Raw genomic sequence first — 20064 nt, 5'->3', positions numbered from 1 at the left:
TAGGGCTGTCATCCTCCCCAAAAAAATCATAAAAATTGGACACATGAAATGTGCACTATATATATTCTTTGTTCACTACTAGTAAGCTTTCCATTCAGATATTAACCTGCAGCCCTGCGCATGACATGCAGATTGTGGCAATATTGTGCCCACAAATGAACTAAATTAAAGCAACATTAACATATTATTCATCAAATAATTCTGAAAAAAAAGTATCACAAAAATAGTAAGCAGCACAGCTGTTTTTAATATTGATAATAAAACTTTTACTAATAATACTAATGTTTCTTGAGCAGCAAATCAGCATTTTAAAGGATCATGTGACAGAAGACTGGAATAATGGCTACTGAAATCTCAGCTTTACAGGAATAAATTCCTTTTTTTTTAATATAAATTAAAATAGAAAACAGTTACAGTATTTCACAGTATTACCCTTTTACTGTATTTTTGATCAAATGCAACCTTGGTGAGCATAAGAGACTTCTTTAAAAAAAAAAATCTTGAACAATAGTGTATTTAAGAGAAATTTAAGAGAATTTAAGAGAATGAGCAGTGTGTGTAGTAGTATACACACTGCTCGTAGTGTATAGTAGTGTATAGTAGTGACCTGAACAAGGACTGAGGTGGCATGTTTGTGTGTGTCCCTTTGTGTGACTTTCCCTGAGAGGTGCAGACAGCATGGTTTGCCCACATGCACCATGTGACCGGAATCCTACCACAGCTGCATATGCGTCAAGAGCAAACACACACGCATACATGCTCATATCTAAAGTCACTGATCACCGCAGGATTGCATGGCTGGAGTACTCGGCACTATTCCTGGACACACATTACCAAACACAAGGCCCGATGGACAGGAGAGAAAGTCTGAAGGACATTTATTGCCATATGTGTGATTGAAAGAGAGAAATGCCAGATGTACTATGCTGCCTTTTGGTGGAACAGTATATTGTGAAAATGTGTTCTGTATGACAATCATACACTTAATGTTACAGTTTGAAGTGGTATACTATTTCAGTTGATTGCTGTAGAGCCGATTGTTTTGAAGGTTTGCTGTTGCTGTGTTGGTAGTTACCAGTCCCCTTGTGTGAAGAGATTTGTTACACACAGAGAGAGAGGGAGAAAGAGAGAGACTGTATGTGTGTGTGTTTTGCTACTGTACTGCTTGTAAACTGCATCAGCACTGCAGTAATTGACAGATCGTCGATGCAGTCATCAGGAAACCCACCGGCATGATTCTGCTGATCCAAGAGCAGCACTCAAGCAAATGCATGCTCCCTTTCACACCACTGCAGACATGATGTGTGAGTTTTTGTTCAACTCCTTAGCCATCCGCTTCCATCGAAAGACTCAACTCCCGCACAGGGCACATGCCTACATGTGAGTAAAGGACTGAAAAAAAAATTGAATAATGAATGTTAAATGTAGACTTGTGCCGGTATTCGGTAATACGATATATCGCGTTGTTGATTAGACTTGTGCCGGTATTCGTGGGTACTTCCAAATACCGAGAATAATTATATATTACAAATTATTCAGAATTTGAAATGCATTTTAAGAATACTTTTCCCATCAACTGGTCAAAATGCACAACACCGTTTGTATGCTGCTTAAAGACCCGTGTGAATTCTGATGTAAACAAGCACGCACAAGAAGCACATGGAGGAACACGTGAGAGACGCGCTGAATGAAAGCACATTCACTCTCTGACAGCAGATGGCGCTAAACTGCAGAAACTGCAGCCCTTACCCTGGAAACCCCATAAATAAAAGCAGCTGCTACTTTCTAAACATTTAAATAATATAAAATAATATTTATATATTTCCATAATTTTTTTTTCCATTTTAATCTGGACTATAACATGTCCTAGATATTGTTTGAAAGTGTTTTGATTCTTTATTGTTCATTAACACTTTACATTAGGGCTTCTTTAGTTAACAAACTGCCAATTAAAAATTCTTCTGAACATTCATTAATCTTAGGTATTCCAATATTTAATAACACATTGTTAAAATCGTAAGTTGCAGCTGTGTTATTTAATGAGCTAACATGAGCTAAGACTTGTATTTTTTAACAAAGATTGATAACTTCTGTAGCAAATGTAGCTATTGCTCATTGTGAATGTTAATGCATTAACTAAGGTTAACTAATGAGGTCTTATTGTAAAGTGATACCTATGGGTCTTTAAAGTTCTTTTGCACTTTAATCGGTGTAAAATTTTTAACTTTAAATATATTTTTTGTATTGCTTTATTGCATTTAAATGTTCAGTTATTTTTGTTATAAGAAAAAAAAGTTATTTAACCTGTTATACTGTATTATGACCACTTTTTTAAAACTTAATTTTAATACCGTGATAATACCGCATACCGTGGTAAAACATGATCAATTAATTGCAACAGGACAATTTGATACCGGCATATCCCTAGTTAAATGTTAGCCTATATGTGAATGTATTGATGTGAGTGTAGGTCTGAAAAATAATTTTTTTTTATGATCTTTAAGCATCTGATAACCAATGTAAATAATACATTTTTAATTATTATTTGTGCTCTTTGTGTAAATGATCATCAAATTATAGGAGTAAACATAATATGCAAAATCATAATAATAATGCAAAATTAAAACAATTTTGCATAAAGTACTACTACAAATAATAATCATTAGTAATTGCAGTAGTAGTGGTAGTAGTTTTTGCGGAGTTGATTTGATAATAAAGTAACCTATTCAGCAGAAAAGTGAATATTTTGGTTAAAAAAATTATTATTATTATAATTATTATTGTTGTTGTTTATGTTGTTGCAATGTCTTAATATTACAGAACTGTTAACTAAATTGAAAATTGAATTTCAGTTTTAGAAAAATGATGGTGAAAACAGTTTAACTCGTAGAGAATAGGTAAAGTTGGTAGTATTGCTGTCAAATGATTAATCGCATCCAAAATAATAGTTTTTGTTTACATAACGTGTATATTGTGTATATTTATTATGTGTATGTAAATACAAATACATGCATGTATATATTTAAGAAAAATGGTATGTTTATATATTAAATATATTTATATAAAATATAAGAATATAAATGTATATGCATATAAATATTTTCAAAATATATACTGTATGTGTGTTATTTATATATACAAAATAAATATACACAGTACACATACATATATTAAGTAAACAAAAACTTTTATTTTGGATGCGATTAATTATTTGACAGCACTAGTTGGTAGTATTATTATGATGAATTGTGTCCAGATAAATATTTTTTAAATGTGCATATGCAGCATTTTCACATTAGCTGTTTTCAATAACTAAAAACAAATCAGCAATTGAAAAAGAATAATAAGAATAAGATAAAATGTGACTAAAGAATACAAATTAAAAATATTAAAGATAATATACATATATAAAATTAAATAGCAAAAAGCAAAAAATGTGGTTTCCTTTAGTAATCCCAGTACAGTACACCTGCTTTAGAGTGAGAGGGATACTGAAGTCTGACTTACCTTTGTACACCGTTTCCTTCTTTTTTGTGTTTCTCTGTCTCTTTTTCTCTCTGAGTCATCATCGAATGACTCAGTTCTTATCATTTTTTATGCCTGGCTTCTTTCGTTGACAGTATGCCACACATGCCACTGTTTTTCCCTTCCATCTCTCTCTCTCTCTCTCTCTCTCTCTCTCTCTCTCTCTCTCTCTCTCTCTCTCTCTCCTTTTCTCTCTGCCTCTTTATCTATGCATCATATCCTCTCTCTGTTCCTCTTTCACACTCCCTCCATCTTCTCTTGTTCCTCCCTCATTCTCCTGTATTCCGGCCAGATGGCTGAGTCCTGACTGGACTACATATGGGCATTTGAAATGCTAATGTTGGTTAGTGTGCTAATATGTTTGTCTACACTGATCCGTTTCAGTGCCAAGATTACAGACTTGTTTTAGTCTCAACTTGTCAACAGATAAGACTGTTTGTGGCAGTTGTTGACCTAGAGCTTTCTCTATGTCTCTCTATCTTGTATTTTCTCAGTGTGGAGGGACATCCTCAGTGTCCGGACACGACTAGCTTTTCCGACAGCACCTGTAGTCAGGGCCCATACCTGGGCAACTCGGAGCGCTACGGGAACATCCGAAACATTCCTGGCCCTCAGGGGCCTTCTGCGGCCCCTTCGAGCCCAGCGACCCTGGCCTGGGCGCAACGGACCCGCAACCAGCCCGCCAGCCTGGCACTCCGCAAGCAAGAGGAAGAAGAGAGCAAGCGCTGCAAAGTGCTCTCTGACAGCTATGAGCTCTCCACGGACATGCAGGACAAGAAGGTGTGGATCTGCATTCCTCAAGAAACATGATCCTTAAGGTCTTTTAGCTGCCTCTTGGAGTTCCCACTGTGTACTTACCATGGTTAAGGGTTCATCTGGTCATGAAAATTCAAAATTGTGAAATTGTATAATTGTGAAATTGTGTGGCCTAGAAATTGGTCATAAAAATTAACAAAATATAATATAATATACATTATTATTTTTTTTTTTTATTGACTAGAAATCACTCATAAATCTAAAACAATCTTAAAAAAAATTTTTGGGGGGAAAAATATGATGCATTTTTGTCCTGATATATTTAAACAAGCAAACAACAACAACAGCAAAAAAACATTAAAAATGAAAATCACATATACAAAGATTAAAGTCCATCTCTTTTATGATGAGCATGTCATGTTCTCATTTCTTTTAGTGCAAAACGCCAAAAAATTAAGAAATTTGAATTAATTTGACACTGCATTAAAAAATAAATGTGTAAAATAAACATACTTATACTTTAGATGACAAAGTATTTTTCACAAATAAATATTTAATAAAAATATAATTAAAAAGGTAGTAAACACTTTAACCAGCAGGGCACTCAGTATTCTGGGAAGTTTGTGTGCGTTTGGAATCATATTTTTCATATAAAGCAAGGGTAACACTCATTTTACATACAGCACACAGAGACACACAGATGACATGAATATGACAGTGGGCAAATGCATAAAGAGCAGCATAGTTTGAAATCATAAGTTTAAAGCATTAATTTCACATGGACCGACCGTCACACAGAGAACACGCGATCATGCTGGATAAAAATGCACACTTCACAAGATCTCACAGCTGGATTCGACTAAGTTTGCAAGGTCTGTGAAATTAAATGTTCATTAGTCATTCAAAGATTTGTTTAAATTATATAAATGCGTATTTGCTTAATGCTGACAGCAAACGAGAAAGTATTATAATGTTTGCCTTTCTATTACTAATAATATAAAAGCAATCGTTATAATACTTTTTGTATACATTAATTCATTTAACCATTCTATCTGATTATTAGACAGACTTCTATCCGTATTAGACAGAACTGTTAACAATGACAGTAAAAAAGAGGGAGATGTGAGCACTGTGTGGCGTGTGGCACACTGTCAAAATAAAAGTCCCACCTTGAACACATTGGCCAAGCAGAAAAACATATCAGCCAATGCAGATATTTGAAAAATGCCAAATATCGGCCTTAATGATATATCGGTTGACCACTAGTTTAAACTTTTATTACAATTTCTTAGAAAAAAAGGTAAGCAGTTTTGTAAAAATATGAATATAAAAAAAAAATTGAAAACATTTGATGGTCATGACATGGTGTTCTTATACTGTATATACTGGGAAATTGTAAATCATATTTATGTACAGTAACACAAGTAATGTAAAGAAAATCATGGTAGTAATACTATGTTTTAATATCATTAATGAAAGGAAATCTTCATTTTGTCAAACACTGTTTTCTTTTTTGTAGTGTTTTGTGCTTAATTAATGTTTATCCTAATTCTCAGCGGCCCAAACAGCCCATAGAAAAATCTACTTATCACAAAGTGTTTGTGTTTTAATGTGCATGGAGGCCATTTTAGAGGCTTAAAACTACAGTCAAGCCTCAAATGTATATAATGGCCTCCGGTCATGCTAATGTAAAGCCAAACCTCCATCATATCACATAATGAAAGATGGGATTGCAGTTATGATACAGAGTGCTGTTATGCTTTCATATTAAATAATAAGGATCTTTTCATTGTGAAACTTTCCATTCATGTAGGAGTTGCGAAAATAATCCAACACCCCAACATATCTTTTTTCTTTGAAGAATAATTGAGCAAGACTACTGTTAAATAAATATTTTCTTAGATTCTTTGTGTTTCAGGTTTAACGAGTAAAGCATTTAGATGTGTTACACATTATTAGGTTTGAAGAAAACAAGGCATCACTTCTTTCTCTCTCTTTTGCACACTTTTTTTTCAATTCTATTCCGTTTTCATGCTCTCTTACTGTCTGTTTATCCATCTTCCTTTTCATCAGGTGGAGATGCTGGAGAGGAAGTATGGCGGTTACTTCCTGAGCAGACGAGCGGCTCGCACGATACAGACGGCGTTCCGGCAGTATCGCATGAACAAGAACTTTCAACGGCTGCGCAGTTCCGCCTCTGAAAGCCGAATGACTCGCCGGATTATCCTGTCAAACATGCGTTCACAGTATTCGTTTGACGAACGACAGCCACAGGCAATATAACAGTATAATGGTTAAAACCTGCATAAAAGTAGCAAATTCAGCTTGACTGTGAAATCTTAATTCTGTTTTCTGATGTTTACATAATTTCCATAAATTGCTCTTTTTACTATTTGTGATTCTGTAGGTTCAGCCCCAGACGCCCCAGCAGCAGCAAGGTCGATATACCAGCCATCACACTTCGACTCTGGGCACAGCTAGCCAGACAGGAACCACAGACTCACAGCAGGAGACTGACTCGCCTGCACACTGTCCTTCAGACAGAGAGGAGTACTCGCGTACAGATGACGCTTTCAACAAACAGGTGACAGATGTGTGAACCCTTAGATTAAAGTTATGTTAAAGGTTTAGGTCGAAATTAATTTCAATACAGGTCAGATATATATAGTTGGGATAGAATAGATTTAGACTCTTTCAGAATTGGTATAAAATTGTTGTTCATGTTTCCTTTTAAAACAAATGGTGTGGTCTTACCATCATTTCCCTCATTTCTAAATGACAAGCCACAGCATTACACTAAAAGAACATTTGGTTACTTGTCAATTAGCTGACATTTCTTTTCAAAGCATTTTACTGCAGAGACATTCTCCCTGGAGCCTTAAAAACCATTATAAAAAGGCACAATGGTCATTAGCAGATCCAGAAAAAAAAATCAGGGCTTTTTTCTTTCTTTTTTTTTTATAATTTGAATTAATTTAAATATTGTAAAATGGCTAATGATAAGATCATATTAGACAAAATATTAGAAATGCTCAGATATTTAAACTTCTGATACTGATATGCTGACAATTATTGTCATGTTAATTAAAACAGAACACTGAAAACTATTGTCAGTCATTTCAAATACTAAAAGTGAATTTAGGCATCACAGAATTATCATTTACAGTATGAAAAATGGATATTCGTATTAAGATTTGGCTAAAGATTAAATATATAAAAATATATTGTATATAACATAAAAATGTTAAACAGCACAGCAGTTTTTAACATTAACAGTAATTATTGAGTGCCAAATCAGCATATTAAAATGATTTCTAAAAGGTTGGACGTGCTGAAAATTCAGCTTTGCTATCACAGGAATAAATTACATATTTAAAGGAATCAGAATAGAAAAAAGTAAAATTGTTTAAATTTAAAAAATATTTCAAAATGTTACTGTTTTTACTTTATTTTTGTTCATTTAAACGCAGCCTGGTGAGAGTAAGAGACTCACAAAAATATTAACTCTTTCCTCACCCAACACGTAATTTTCTGTTATTCATAAGATGATGTTATTTATTTTGATGTATTGCATGTTCAGATATTCATACAATAAAATATTTGGGGGGCCATGAAATTTGAGTGAAAATCAGTGTCTGTGTGCTTCCTCTCTCAGGTGACATCTCTGGCTGACTCCATGGACGACACTCTGACGTGTCAGTCTGGCCGAGGGGACTCTCAGGATGGTGGTGAGGGAGGAGGTGAGGAGAGCGAGGATTTCGGCGAGTGTGTATGGAGCAGCAAACCTACCTCCCGTAGGGGGGTCATGGGGGAGAAAGAACGTCTGGGGGTCATGCACGAGGACAGCACAGCTACCTCGTACAGCGACGTCACGCTTTATATGGATGACGGCATGCCGTGTTCTCCACTATCCATCGAGCGGGTTCCCTCCAGCACGGACACCGAGTACTGGGGCGTCAGCAGCGGGGTCGGAGGACGCGAAGACAGCCGGGATACAGAGGGCGGTGGGAGTAATAACAGCCGGCGTAGCACACCATGCACCGAATGCAGAGATTTCCGGTTGCGGGGGTCACACCTCCCCGTTCTCACCATAGAGCCACCTAGTGACAGCTCTGTTGACATGAGTGACCGTTCAGATCGAGGCTCCCTGAGCAGGCAGCTGCTTTACGAGCAGGAGCCTACAGCAGGCGGATCACCTCAAGGCACTCTCAAACACAACCCCGTCCCTCGCACGCCAAATCCCTGTGTGGCACAGGGCCAGACGCGACCTCCAGGTCGCCCCATCCCATCCCCTCTTCCAACACACGTACCACACCACACAATGATGCACCACCATCACCACCCACACCTTCACCATCCGTTGCACCACCACCCTATGCCACACATTCATCACCCCTACCCAGATCCCACATCTCCCTCACCCACTCAGCCTCCACTCACGCCACTTTCTTCCTCGTCCTCCGCGGCTCTGCCCACTACTGGCCTGGAGCACTCGGATGGGGACAACGACTCAATGAACTCTACCACCAACTCCAATGAGACCATCAACTGCAGCTCAGGCTCTTCCTCTAGGGACAGTCTAAGGGAACCGTTGCCTCCTCTAGGAAAACAGACCTATCAGAGAGAGAGCAGGCATAGCTGGGACTCACCCGCCTTCAACAATGACGTGGTGCAAAGGAGGCAATACCGCATCGGACTGAACCTCTTCAACAAGTAAGAGACATTCACCAAAATAAGACTGACATTGTACTGTTTCAGTTGAAATTTTAAATGGTGAATTTAAACAAAATGTCCCTTTTATTTTAAAATTCTATAAATACTTTATTCAATTACTTACAAATCTATAAAATACTTTTTATTAAATAATAATTTTAAATAAAATATTATCAAGAACATTAAATTTTCCACAAATGAGCATTATTAATATTTATTGTTTTATTTAATATTGTTTTATTTAATATTTATCTAACTATATTAACTATATGTAATTTTTGGTCTTTTAAAAATGCATTATCATCCCGTAGACATAACTGACTGCATTTAAGTGAAAACTCGGCAAGACAGACATTTTGACATATTTTTGTGTTTATTTGTCCGTTTAAAAGCCGAAAGTGCCCAAAGTGTTTTGCTCTGTCTCGGATCACATGCACAGAAAGCTGCCTGATGAACAATGTCTCTTTTGCAGCTCAGTATGCTTTTAACATTTCTTTCATCAAGTACGTCCAGCAGGAATCTTTATATCACAACAGTCACATTACATGATTTTATGCAGGAAGGGTGACAGCTAAAATCAAAATTGCACAGCCCTAGACATTAAATCATCTTTGGGAACAAGGAGGGCCCATGGTTGTTTGGAAGCCCTACGCAACTTGCATCCTTTCCGTATAAGGATGAATTACACTGAATATGTCTCTTATAAGTTCATATAAACATTAACCTAAAATCTTAATGTTAGAAAAGTGTATGGGTCTATTTATTGACTAATCTATCTACAGATATCTCCTCCATATGGTTTATCACACCTGTCGTATTTCATTATTACTTCTTAATATTGAGGAGATGACAGGCCCAGGGTGATTTCTCTGAACCTCTTTTCAGACTTAATACCTGTGTTAAGGATCACAGACAATTTACGGTAGAACAGTTTTATTTTAACACATTACTCCTGTTATAAATCATGGAGAATACATAATGAAAAGTAACTGTAACATTTTATGATGTAAGATTTATGTGTTATAAATCATTTAGCACCTTGGGAACTTTTTAGCAGGGTGCTTTTGAAATCTAATTCTGATGAGGAAATGGAACTGTAAGCAATCAAATGGATTTTAAGATCAAATGGCAGCGATCAATAAAAGACAATGCAGTCAAGCCAAAGACAGATGTGAACCTAAATCAGAATGGATACAAAGAGTCAGATTTAATTTCTGCTGAAGTGACTATACATTTTTCTGCCCTCAGGCTTGTTGTTGCTATGTCTATTTGTCTTTATTTCAGTTGTTTACAGTTTTACTGGAATGAATCACATCCTATCTGTTTTATCCTCACTCTTCCTGTCTTCCAGGAAACCAGAGAAGGGGATCCAGTATTTGATAGAGAGGAGTTTTGTCTCAGACACACCTGTGGGCATTGCACGTTTCATCCTGGAGAGGAAAGGCCTAAGTAGACAGATGATCGGGGAGTTTCTGGGAAACCGACAGAAACAGTTCAACAAGGATGTGTTGGAGTTAGTAATGATGTTTTTCTGTCTTCCAACCCCAGACTGTAGCAAAGCATCCATATGCTGTTAACACCAGCCTGGAGGCAAAAAAAAAAAAAAACAGACACTGGCTAAAAAATTAACACAAACATGTTGGCAGATGAATTTAGTGATATTTCTTTCTTTGTTTTTCTTTCTCAGCTGTGTGTTGGATGAGATGGATTTCTCAGGCATGGATCTGGATGATGCCCTGAGGAAGTTTCAGGCTCAGATTAAGGTTCAGGGGGAAGCCCAGAAGGTGGAGAGACTAGTAGAGGCCTTCAGGTAGCCTTTGCTCTCATCTCACCCTGTGCTCTTTTCTCTGCATTTCGTAGTTCCACATAAGGATCAGCTTCTTTCTTTCTAACAGTCAGAGATACTGCGTGTGCAACCCTGCACTCGTCCGCCAGTTTCAGAACCCAGACACCATCTTCATCCTGGCATTTGCCATCATCCTTCTCAACACAGACATGTACAGCCCCAACGTCAAAGCTGAGAGGAAAATGAAGCTGGAGGATTTTATCAAGAACCTTAGAGGTGATACAAACCAAAAATGTCTTCAGATTAATACTTGGCTTCCAATTAAAGACCAGAGAGCAGTTTTCACCTTCTGTTTCTTGTTCGTTCTTCCTCTCTTTTCATGGCTAGGAGTGGATAATGGACAGGATATTCCCAGGGATTTGTTAGTGGGCATCTACCAGCGCATTCAGAAATGGGAACTCAGGACAAACGATGACCATGTGTCTCAAGTGCAGGCCGTGGAGAGGGTTATCGTGGGCAAGAAGCCTGTGAGTCAAACCATGTTTCACTCATGCATGTCATACTTTTGGTTGAAACCCCATATTGTTGTTCAGCTTGTTGTAAAAAGGCCATTTGATCTCTAGTTTGTTTATTTGTGTGGTTTAGTGTGAGACAAACCAAGTTGTATTTTGATATGCTGTGTGTGTGTGTGCGTGCAGGTGCTTTCTCTGCCACATCGCAGGCTAGTGTGCTGTTGTCAGCTGTATGAAGTCCCTGACCCCAATCGACCCCAGCGGAGTGGAGTTCACCAGCGTGAGGTCTTCCTCTTTAATGACCTGCTAGTGGTGAGTCTTCACTTAGTGCATATTGGCCTAATTACTGTCAGAAGATATAGTAGAGAAAAAAACTCGCTTTGATTTAGAGTTATGTGCACTTCCTATAATTACATAATTATAATGCATCGTCAAATGTATACCAGATGAATAGGCCTACTGTTTTCATAAAAAAAAAAATCAAGAACATTTAACCTATATAATATAACTGTATTTGGAGTTACATTGTACAGTTTTAGACTTAATATCTGTATTTTTAGATTTTATTTGTTATATTTAGAATTACAGCCTTATCTTCAGGATTTATATATATACTATATATTCAGATTCATATAGTTTCATATTAAGTATTATATACATATAAAGTCTCTTTAGGGTTAATTCATTTGTCACAAAATTACAACAAAAATAACATTCTTTATACATACATATTTATTCATACTACTACTGCTTCTACTACTTCTAATAATACTAGTAATATTTTCTATTATTGAAGGCATAAAGAATGAGAAGGTGTCAAAGCTTAAATACTTATTTGTACATGTTATTAAACAAATCAAGACTATCTTGCATTGTTCAGAATTGCCAGTCTTGATCTAGAGTACAGCTATTAGACACAATGAGAAAAAAAACATTCAGTCATATGTATCTGAGAAATTTTGTGTTAAGGGTATGTATATGTATAATGATGATAACTACACAGCCTAACATCCCTTATGTTCCCGCCTTCAGGTAACGAAGATCTTTCAGAAGAAGAAGACGTCTGTGACGTACAGTTTCAGACAGTCTTTTCCCCTGGTGGAGATGCAGGTTCATATGTTCCAGAACTCCTGTAAGTATATTCATCCCTCCATCTGTCTGACCATCTGTCCCTCCTTCTTTATTTATACTATCACTCCATTCCAGCTCGTTTACACACTCTGCTCTCATCCACTCCATCTCTCCGTGCTCTCTCATTACCCTTTCCTTGCTTTCATGTAGGTGGTGTTTTGGTTTCTTAGCAGTGTATGAAGGAGAAAAAGAAGTCTATCTGAAAATCCTGTTCCATCTATTGTGGCTGTGCTGTTAATTTGGAACGTCTGTCTTCTAATGATCTTAATCAGTATTTGTTTTGCACTTGTTTTCCATTAACAAAATATCTACATATCTTTAAAAGAAGATAAATTAGCTTGAAGTAAAATTCCACATGATTAAGAGCATATTTTTTTAATTAAATATATCTTTCCTATCCCATTGACATGCTGAAGTACAGTACTTGTCGGAATGAGAGATCTTAACTAATTACGAGGCACAGCACATCCCTCTTTATCTGGGCCTCTCTCTAATTCACTGCATTTGCCCTCTATCTCTGTCCCCCTCTCTCAGACTATCCTCACGGTATCAGACTGACATCAGCGATGCCCGGCAGCGAGCGTAAGGTCCTGATTGTGTTCAATGCGCCGAGCCAGCAGGACCGAACACGCTTCACCAGCGACCTGCGTGAGAGCATCGCTGAGGTTCAAGATATGGAGAAATACCGTGTAGAGTGTAAGAAATCCTTTAATGTTACCCATTGTTTCACACATGACATCAAAAGCTTGAGGTTCTTTTCCTCTTTGCAAGCTGAAATTTCAGAAATTGTTCATTATGGTAATAGTCATAGGTATAGGTAATACTCTCTTCTCCATAGCGGAGTTAGAGAAGCAGAAAGGTGTGATGCGTCCAGGGCTCCTGAGTGGAGAAGGGGGCGGGGTTGGCGGAATGAAGACTGAAGCTGTGAACGGCACTCTGGGTAGGCCCAGTCTGGATGACACGTACACTGCAGGGGAGGGGCTTAAACGAACAGCACTTAGCTCCTCACTGAGAGACCTCTCTGAGACAGGTACAGCACACATTCACACAACAAACTCCCTTCTATTTAAACTACAGCTGTCAGTTTTATGTGTTCATTTAATGGTATTGTAGCATAACAATGCAATAAGAATCAGCTCATTTTAATTATGGATGATTCATGGATTTCTTTAGACCTATTTTGTAAAACAAACAGTCTGATTTCTTAAGCCACTTTTTTCTGCCCATTGCTTTTTTGTTTGCCACAATGTATTTTTTTTTTTTTTATTTCACTCAAATATGGTCATTAATTGGATTCAGTACACATAAATTAATGTTTTATTTTTATAAATTATTGACAGCCCTAATTTAAATTAGTTTTTTTACTTATTTCCATTTGGGGAAATATTTATAAATCCACCATAGTTTGATCATGAAAGGCCTTCTGGCACAATTTAAAAGTGCTGAACTTCTATGAAGAAATACAGTTTGACAGACACTGCCCTCTAATGGCACATTATGTCCTTGCATAAGGCTTCTTGGAAAAGTGTCTGGATTTGAATAATCATATTTTTTTTTGCTGTTAGTATGTACACTGTCACAGTATGCAAAATTTCTGTATGCATATAATGTACAGATGCTACATTTGTTAAGATGTGCAGTATATGACAGAGCAGACCATATCCCACATACAATGATATTGACTTTGACCTTCAAAGTAATATCTAATAAATGTGTTTTTTTCTTATTCAGTGTTTGATGGGGCTGCCAAGTGTTAACATATTTTTACACAAAATTACATAAAAAATACAAAATAGCCATTTTATAGAGGATAACTCACAGAACTAAACATAAATGTAATCTGGTCATGTGACAAACACTACTGTTTTAAATGCTTTCTAAACACAGCCGATATCAAGTTCAGTGATGTGAAGTTGAGTTTTGTCAGTAGACATTTATACATTGTAAATGGATCATCCAGGGACAAACACCCAGTACTGAGATGTTAGAAAATGTTTTCTCCATGACCTTTGACCCTGACCTTGTGCTTGGTTGGGTGCAGGAAAGCGAGGCCGTAGAAACAGCGTTGGCTCTTTGGATAGTACTATAGAAGTAAGTCAGGCTGATCTGCTAACGGCTTGTAATCATAATGAAATTGAATGATCCTGTGTTTCAGTTTTCCTAAATGCATGAGACTTCTGTGTTTAACAACAACAGCTTTGCATGAATTTTTGATTGTTGTGATGAAGTTCAGCATATTTTAATCCTTATAGTGTAAAAAACTTAATTGGTGTTTGCTTTGCATGCTGCTTGTCTAATAGGTTATGCCTGGTGCTAATAACTAATGCATTGCTCTGGTAAATGAGTGGCCCCAATCAGTATCTGAGGGCTGCTTCTGTTTTAGAGGTTTAGATGCATGTTTAAATGCATGTAAAATGAGTAAGGCTCAATAATGAGGAAGCTTTACTTTGTTATCTGACTGATTTTGTGGCTTGTGAAAGTGACACTGTCATTTCTAACTTTGGTAAGTTGTTTGAGGCTGTTTGTATCTAATGCTGAAAGGCTTTTTGGGTTGTCACTGTGCAGGAGATGTGAGTACAGTGATGTTACACGCCTTGTCTGCATGTACTTTTAAGTATCAGGATAAATTGTTACTCTGAAATGTGCCATTACAAAAATTCTGGCTGATATCAATAAGCTGATAATTATTTTATGTTATAACTTAAGCAATAAATTGAAGTTATTTAAATTATATGATATAGTAAAGCAATTAAAATTACACATTACATATAAAATGTATTAATTTTAAATTCTGCAACTAAATTCTGTCAAATTCACTTGTTTTAGTCTTTTTTTCTGTTTTTTTTTAATTAGAAAAAAGTATAGAATTTTAATAGATAGCATTTATATTCTTATAACATAAAAATCATTATTTCTTATAATAAATTTTAATATCGGTGTATTTCTAAGAAGTAATGTGCATTATTTATTTCAAAATAGTAACTGGGGAATGCCTGTCACTTGTAACTCGTTAGTTCTGACACTGTCCATCTACTCAGATTTCCATTGTAATAACTGTCTGGCTTTGTGTGTTTGTGCACACTGTAGGGATCAATCATTAACAGCCCTCAGCCACATCAGCGTTTGCCCATGGGGGGCGCCATTCCCGGCTGCTATGGGCTGGAAGACTACCGGCCTCACCGCCCCATCCTGAGCCCCGGAGTAGGGGTGGGGGGTGGGCCGGGGCAACTTCACAACGCCGTAGGCAATATGGGCGGGGTCCCTGGCATCAGCGATCGAGGTGGGGGGCCGGGGAGCAGTTCTGGAGGGAGCAATTCCGGTTCCTTCCTGGGCTCCCTGTTTGGGAGCAAGCGCGCCAACCCCCTGCTCCCCTTACTCCCCCCGGGACATTACCCGGCCCCCGTGCCACCTCCTACTACAGGAGGGCCGCCGCCTCCGTCCCCCTCCGCCCTCACCCAGTCAGATCCCGGTGGGCCGTCCAAGATCCAAGCACTGCACGCTCAGTACTGTCACAACAACTTTGGCCAGCCTCCACCCCCTTACCACCATCATCATCGGTATCATATGCAGGCCGTCGCCCCTGGCCATCCGCCCGTTATCCATCATATCCTACATCGAGGGTCCCTCCCACGACGCGGGCCACCCGTTCCTTCACACGCCCAGCTCCAGCAGCAACTATCCCATCATGCTATGCAGCAAGGCCGCTACGGCAATATGGCCTGCACCCCTCCGCCTCTGTCCCCGCATTCGCCCAATTCCCCCATCGCCCCTTTCACCTTCTACCACATCCATCCCAATCCCATACGCCACGTACGGATGCCCGGTCCTACCGGCAAGCTTCCTCTCACCCTGTCTCACTCTCAGCCCCACCCTCACGCCCACTCCCACGTTCACTCTCATACCCACAGCCATCTCGTCCACGCCCACAGCCCACACCCCTTAATGGATCACTCCGCCCATCAAACTCACTTCGTTTTCTCACCGCCCCCTCAGGCACCATCCGCTATCACCGCCCGCTACATACCCCAGGGCGCCGCCCATTACATCCCGCAGTATCCACCCCTCTCCTCCATCCCACCTCCTCCACCACATTCCCCACTACCTCCACCTTCGTCCCCACATACCCCGCTCACCCCTCTTACCCCACTCTCCCCACTGGCCCCGCAGCTCCCAGGACCCATGGGGGCGCAGTCGGGCGGACCAGGGGGCGGAGGGGGAGGCGGAGCCAGCAACAGCAGCACAGTCGGCAGCTCCAAATCCAAACCAATCAACCGTATCAGCACGGTGGTGTGAGAGTGAGCCATGGCAGAGGGCACAGGGTCCCATCGCGGAGGAGCCGGAGCCCAGGCAAGAGGAAGCACACCATACTCAGACTCTGTTACTTCCATATCCGCTTCCCTCATGTGTAGAGTGGGAATCCTGGCCGGCTACATGCTCATTGCTAGCCTGAACGGCCTCTTGGTGTAGGCCGCCATTCAAAACAAAGGCTGTGTAACAGCATCAAATCTCCAACTGAAGATCTAAGAAGCCTAATGGAGACAATGGTGAAGCAGATGAAGTGTATTTTAAGAGTTTGAGTTGAAATTGACATGCATCGCTGCCAAATGAATAGGTTACAGGGAGAAAGGGGGTGCCAATTTATGTCAGACTGATGATCTGGAGTTTAAGAGACCAAGTTTGACCATAGAGAAGTCAGAAGAAGACAATGGTGAACTCTTTAAACACTCAACATAGAGACGAAACTGGACAGATGAGTGCAAAATATAAAAGAAACTGAACTTTTTCATTCGTAGTCTATTCGGTTTTCATGTGTCTCAGATGACAATCATTTCAGGGTCAGTCAGTAAATGTTTGCTTGATACATTCCTCAAAATTGTCAAATGTATTCCTCAGCGCATAAGAAGGGCCAGCATGCACTTAGGGGGATGCCAAACACTATGTTTATCATCTTAAAAGAGACTTTTATTTTGCCTTTTGAGTGAAAGGACAGGATGGGAACTGCTGAGAAAACTTACATCACTACACAGAAACCAAAAAAAAAAAAAAAAACATTATTTTGAAACTATTTGAAGAATGTTTTATATTTTATTTTTTGTTTTGTTTTTTTGTCTTGATGAGGCTGGGCATCCGATTTGCAATAAGTCAGTAAAAAACACTTTTTTTAAAGGCCTCAGTGAAGTCATGATGTCATTTGCGCCAAACAGAATGTGTAGAAAGAGATTTTAAATTGTTTGGTTGATATTTTGTTCTTTTCTTTTGTTGCTATTATATAAGACAATTAAGCATACAAACCTAAATGCAAAGTTCACAAAAGAGTCATGACTAATAGCAACCAATAATCAGGACATAGATCAGCACCTCCTCTTTTTATTTCCTGCCACCTGTTACCGCAGCACATCTCTTTCCCTTTTTTAGCATCACCATTTCACTATTATTTTCATCTTGTCTGCTTAAACAATCTCACCTGACCAATGAAACATTTATATTTGGCAGTTCATCACATAACCTTAGTGCCTATTGTAAAGGTTTGCCATTGGAGGTTTGAGATCAGTGTGATACTTTCTCTGGATGACCTATTGGAGGAGCAGGGTGTTTGTATAGAGTGTCATTGAAATTTTGAAACAAAATCTGTACTTATGGGCTTGCTTTTGTACAGCTTCGGCGGTCAAAATGTGTTACAGATATCTTAAATATTTAGAAGTAACTGAATTTTAAAAAGAACATCTGGATATGGGTGATTTTAATGGGTGACTTTATTACTATTATGATGTCAGATAATACTGAATATACTGAAGAATATAATTCTTGCTATTTTTGGTGTAAAAGCTACTACTAATATAATACATGGATATGTTTTAGCAGAGTGCCGTGCTGAGTGTTTTCTAAGAGCTTTTTTTCAGACAGACCAACAGGCCAGTTTTTTTTTTTTTTTTGGGTGTACAATTGATGTTTAGCAAAACTAATTGGACTGCTAATTTCAGGTAAATGTTTTGCAGCAAGTTTGTAAAACTATATTATCCACTTAAAAGCTATATGATGCGTGTAAAACTCGTTGTTGCCAGAAGCCATACACACTTGAGCAACTCGCTCTTTTAATATTGTGAATTTACGCTGAGTTGCATGTCCAATGCCCTCTTATTTTTTTATATGAAAGCGTGTTTAGGGGACTTACATTTATACACATATACACACACACACTCATTTACAATGAGAAGCCGTGAAAGCATCTTTAATTGTGAAGATCTTTTTAGTGAAAGTTTCTGGTTTTGCACATACACAAGTTAAAGATCATCAGTGCCTAGGATCCAAAGCTCCAATACCATCTGCGTCCCTCCAAACAGTCCCTTTCTCTTTCCGTATTCCCCCCTTGTCAGCCAAAATGGGCTGTTCTCTCTCCATTAACCAGAATCATTCACAGTATTACATTAGTGATGTGTTAATGTTGAGTTATTTTTATACTTAGAAAATGTTAACATTTTTCAAGTCCTACAATGATGAAGACATCTAAAATAAGATTATTAATCTCTGCTGCTAGGCCCAGCCATTTATTTTTTATTTATTTATTTTTCATTATTTTCTTTGCCTATATAAATTATGTTGAGTCAAACTACAATTCTGTAAACCTTAAGGCCTTTGTAGACAAACAGGAACTCAGTGTCCCTATTCAAAATCTGTGGCGTGATCTGAATTTAGAGGGCCATTCACTACATTTCACATTTTTTTCCTATGGGCGGTTTTGCTTCTCTCTAATTCTGACGCTTTGCTCTTGTGCTTGTATTAAAAGTCCTGAGTGCTGGGGCATGCTGAGCTCAAACGCAAATAAAGCAGAGATGTATGATGTTAAAAAAAATGCGTATTCTGGTTTCTGGACACGCTAATGTCTTGCGCCACCGTGCCCCATGTTGCATGTCTGCACTTAGCTGAATGATGCTGTATAAACCTGAATGTATATATTAGTTGATATAAATATCCCATATTTACTCTGCACTGGACTGGGGAATCAATATCTGGCTGGGAATAGGAACATGAACCATTGTTTACATTTTAAGGACCTTGGGGTTGTGGGTGGGGGGCTTGGAACGAATTGTAATTGTAAAATTGTATCAGTATGTGTGTGTGTAAGAGCAGTTCCTATATTTAAAATTAATTGTATGAAGTTTTATTTGTATATATGTATGAGGTTTCAATGCAGAATTAATTCAAAGAAATTATGTGATAATTTATTGCTCTCAATCTATAAAACATGTTCTTGCTGTTGGAAAGTTGTTTTTATATATTTCTGAGTGGGCTGTCTGTTTCTCTATTTTGGTGTGTGTGTGTGTGTGTACAGTAGGAGTGTGTGTTGTGTGCATCCAAGTATGAAATCAGGTTAATGACAGATTATTATATTAAGCATACAAAATTGTTTTATTTGTCTAAAATGTTATATTTTAAACAGTCTCAGCAATGCATTGAAATAACCACTCAAGAACTAATGCACATTACACATTGTATAATTAGGACTATTGATATCAATCAACAGGTACCATATGAGTATAAGTGTAGATTTCTACATTTTTATCTAACACCAAGACAGAAATGGTGAATGATGCTGGATAAAGTCCTCTGGTCACATACATTTGTATACTGAGAAATGGAAGT

The 20064-nt window shown here is 38.1% G+C and overlaps 1 protein-coding gene across 4 annotated transcripts in view; it reads left to right on the top strand.

Annotated features, from left to right (window-relative positions):
• The window catches only part of LOC109065545 (IQ motif and SEC7 domain-containing protein 2-like), a 70191-nt gene extending 50506 nt beyond the window's left edge, over positions 1-19685 (top strand). For 3 of the 4 annotated variants that reach the window (XM_042729639.1, XM_042729638.1, XM_042729641.1), the window contains 14 exons: positions 4020-4305; positions 6355-6555; positions 6689-6865; positions 7937-8994; positions 10346-10507; positions 10682-10804; positions 10890-11056; positions 11168-11307; positions 11479-11604; positions 12325-12424; positions 12958-13119; positions 13262-13453; positions 14465-14514; positions 15511-19685. In XM_042729639.1, the coding sequence (XP_042585573.1) occupies positions 4020-4305; positions 6355-6555; positions 6689-6865; positions 7937-8994; positions 10346-10507; positions 10682-10804; positions 10890-11056; positions 11168-11307; positions 11479-11604; positions 12325-12424; positions 12958-13119; positions 13262-13453; positions 14465-14514; positions 15511-16716 (4150 nt within the window). In that variant the 3' untranslated portion in view covers positions 16717-19685. Of the gene's footprint in view, positions 1-636; positions 1381-4019; positions 4306-6354; positions 6556-6688; positions 6866-7936; positions 8995-10345; positions 10508-10681; positions 10805-10889; positions 11057-11167; positions 11308-11478; positions 11605-12324; positions 12425-12957; positions 13120-13261; positions 13454-14464; positions 14515-15510 lie in introns of those variants that run through there. The other variant, XM_042729640.1, reaches the window with a different exon arrangement.
• The last annotated feature ends 379 nt before the right edge of the window (positions 19686-20064 follow it).

This window comes from Cyprinus carpio, chromosome B8 (assembly GCF_018340385.1).
Source record: "Cyprinus carpio isolate SPL01 chromosome B8, ASM1834038v1, whole genome shotgun sequence".
Taxonomy (NCBI): domain Eukaryota; kingdom Metazoa; phylum Chordata; class Actinopteri; order Cypriniformes; family Cyprinidae; genus Cyprinus; species Cyprinus carpio.
This window is presented reverse-complemented; position numbering and strand designations above follow the sequence as displayed.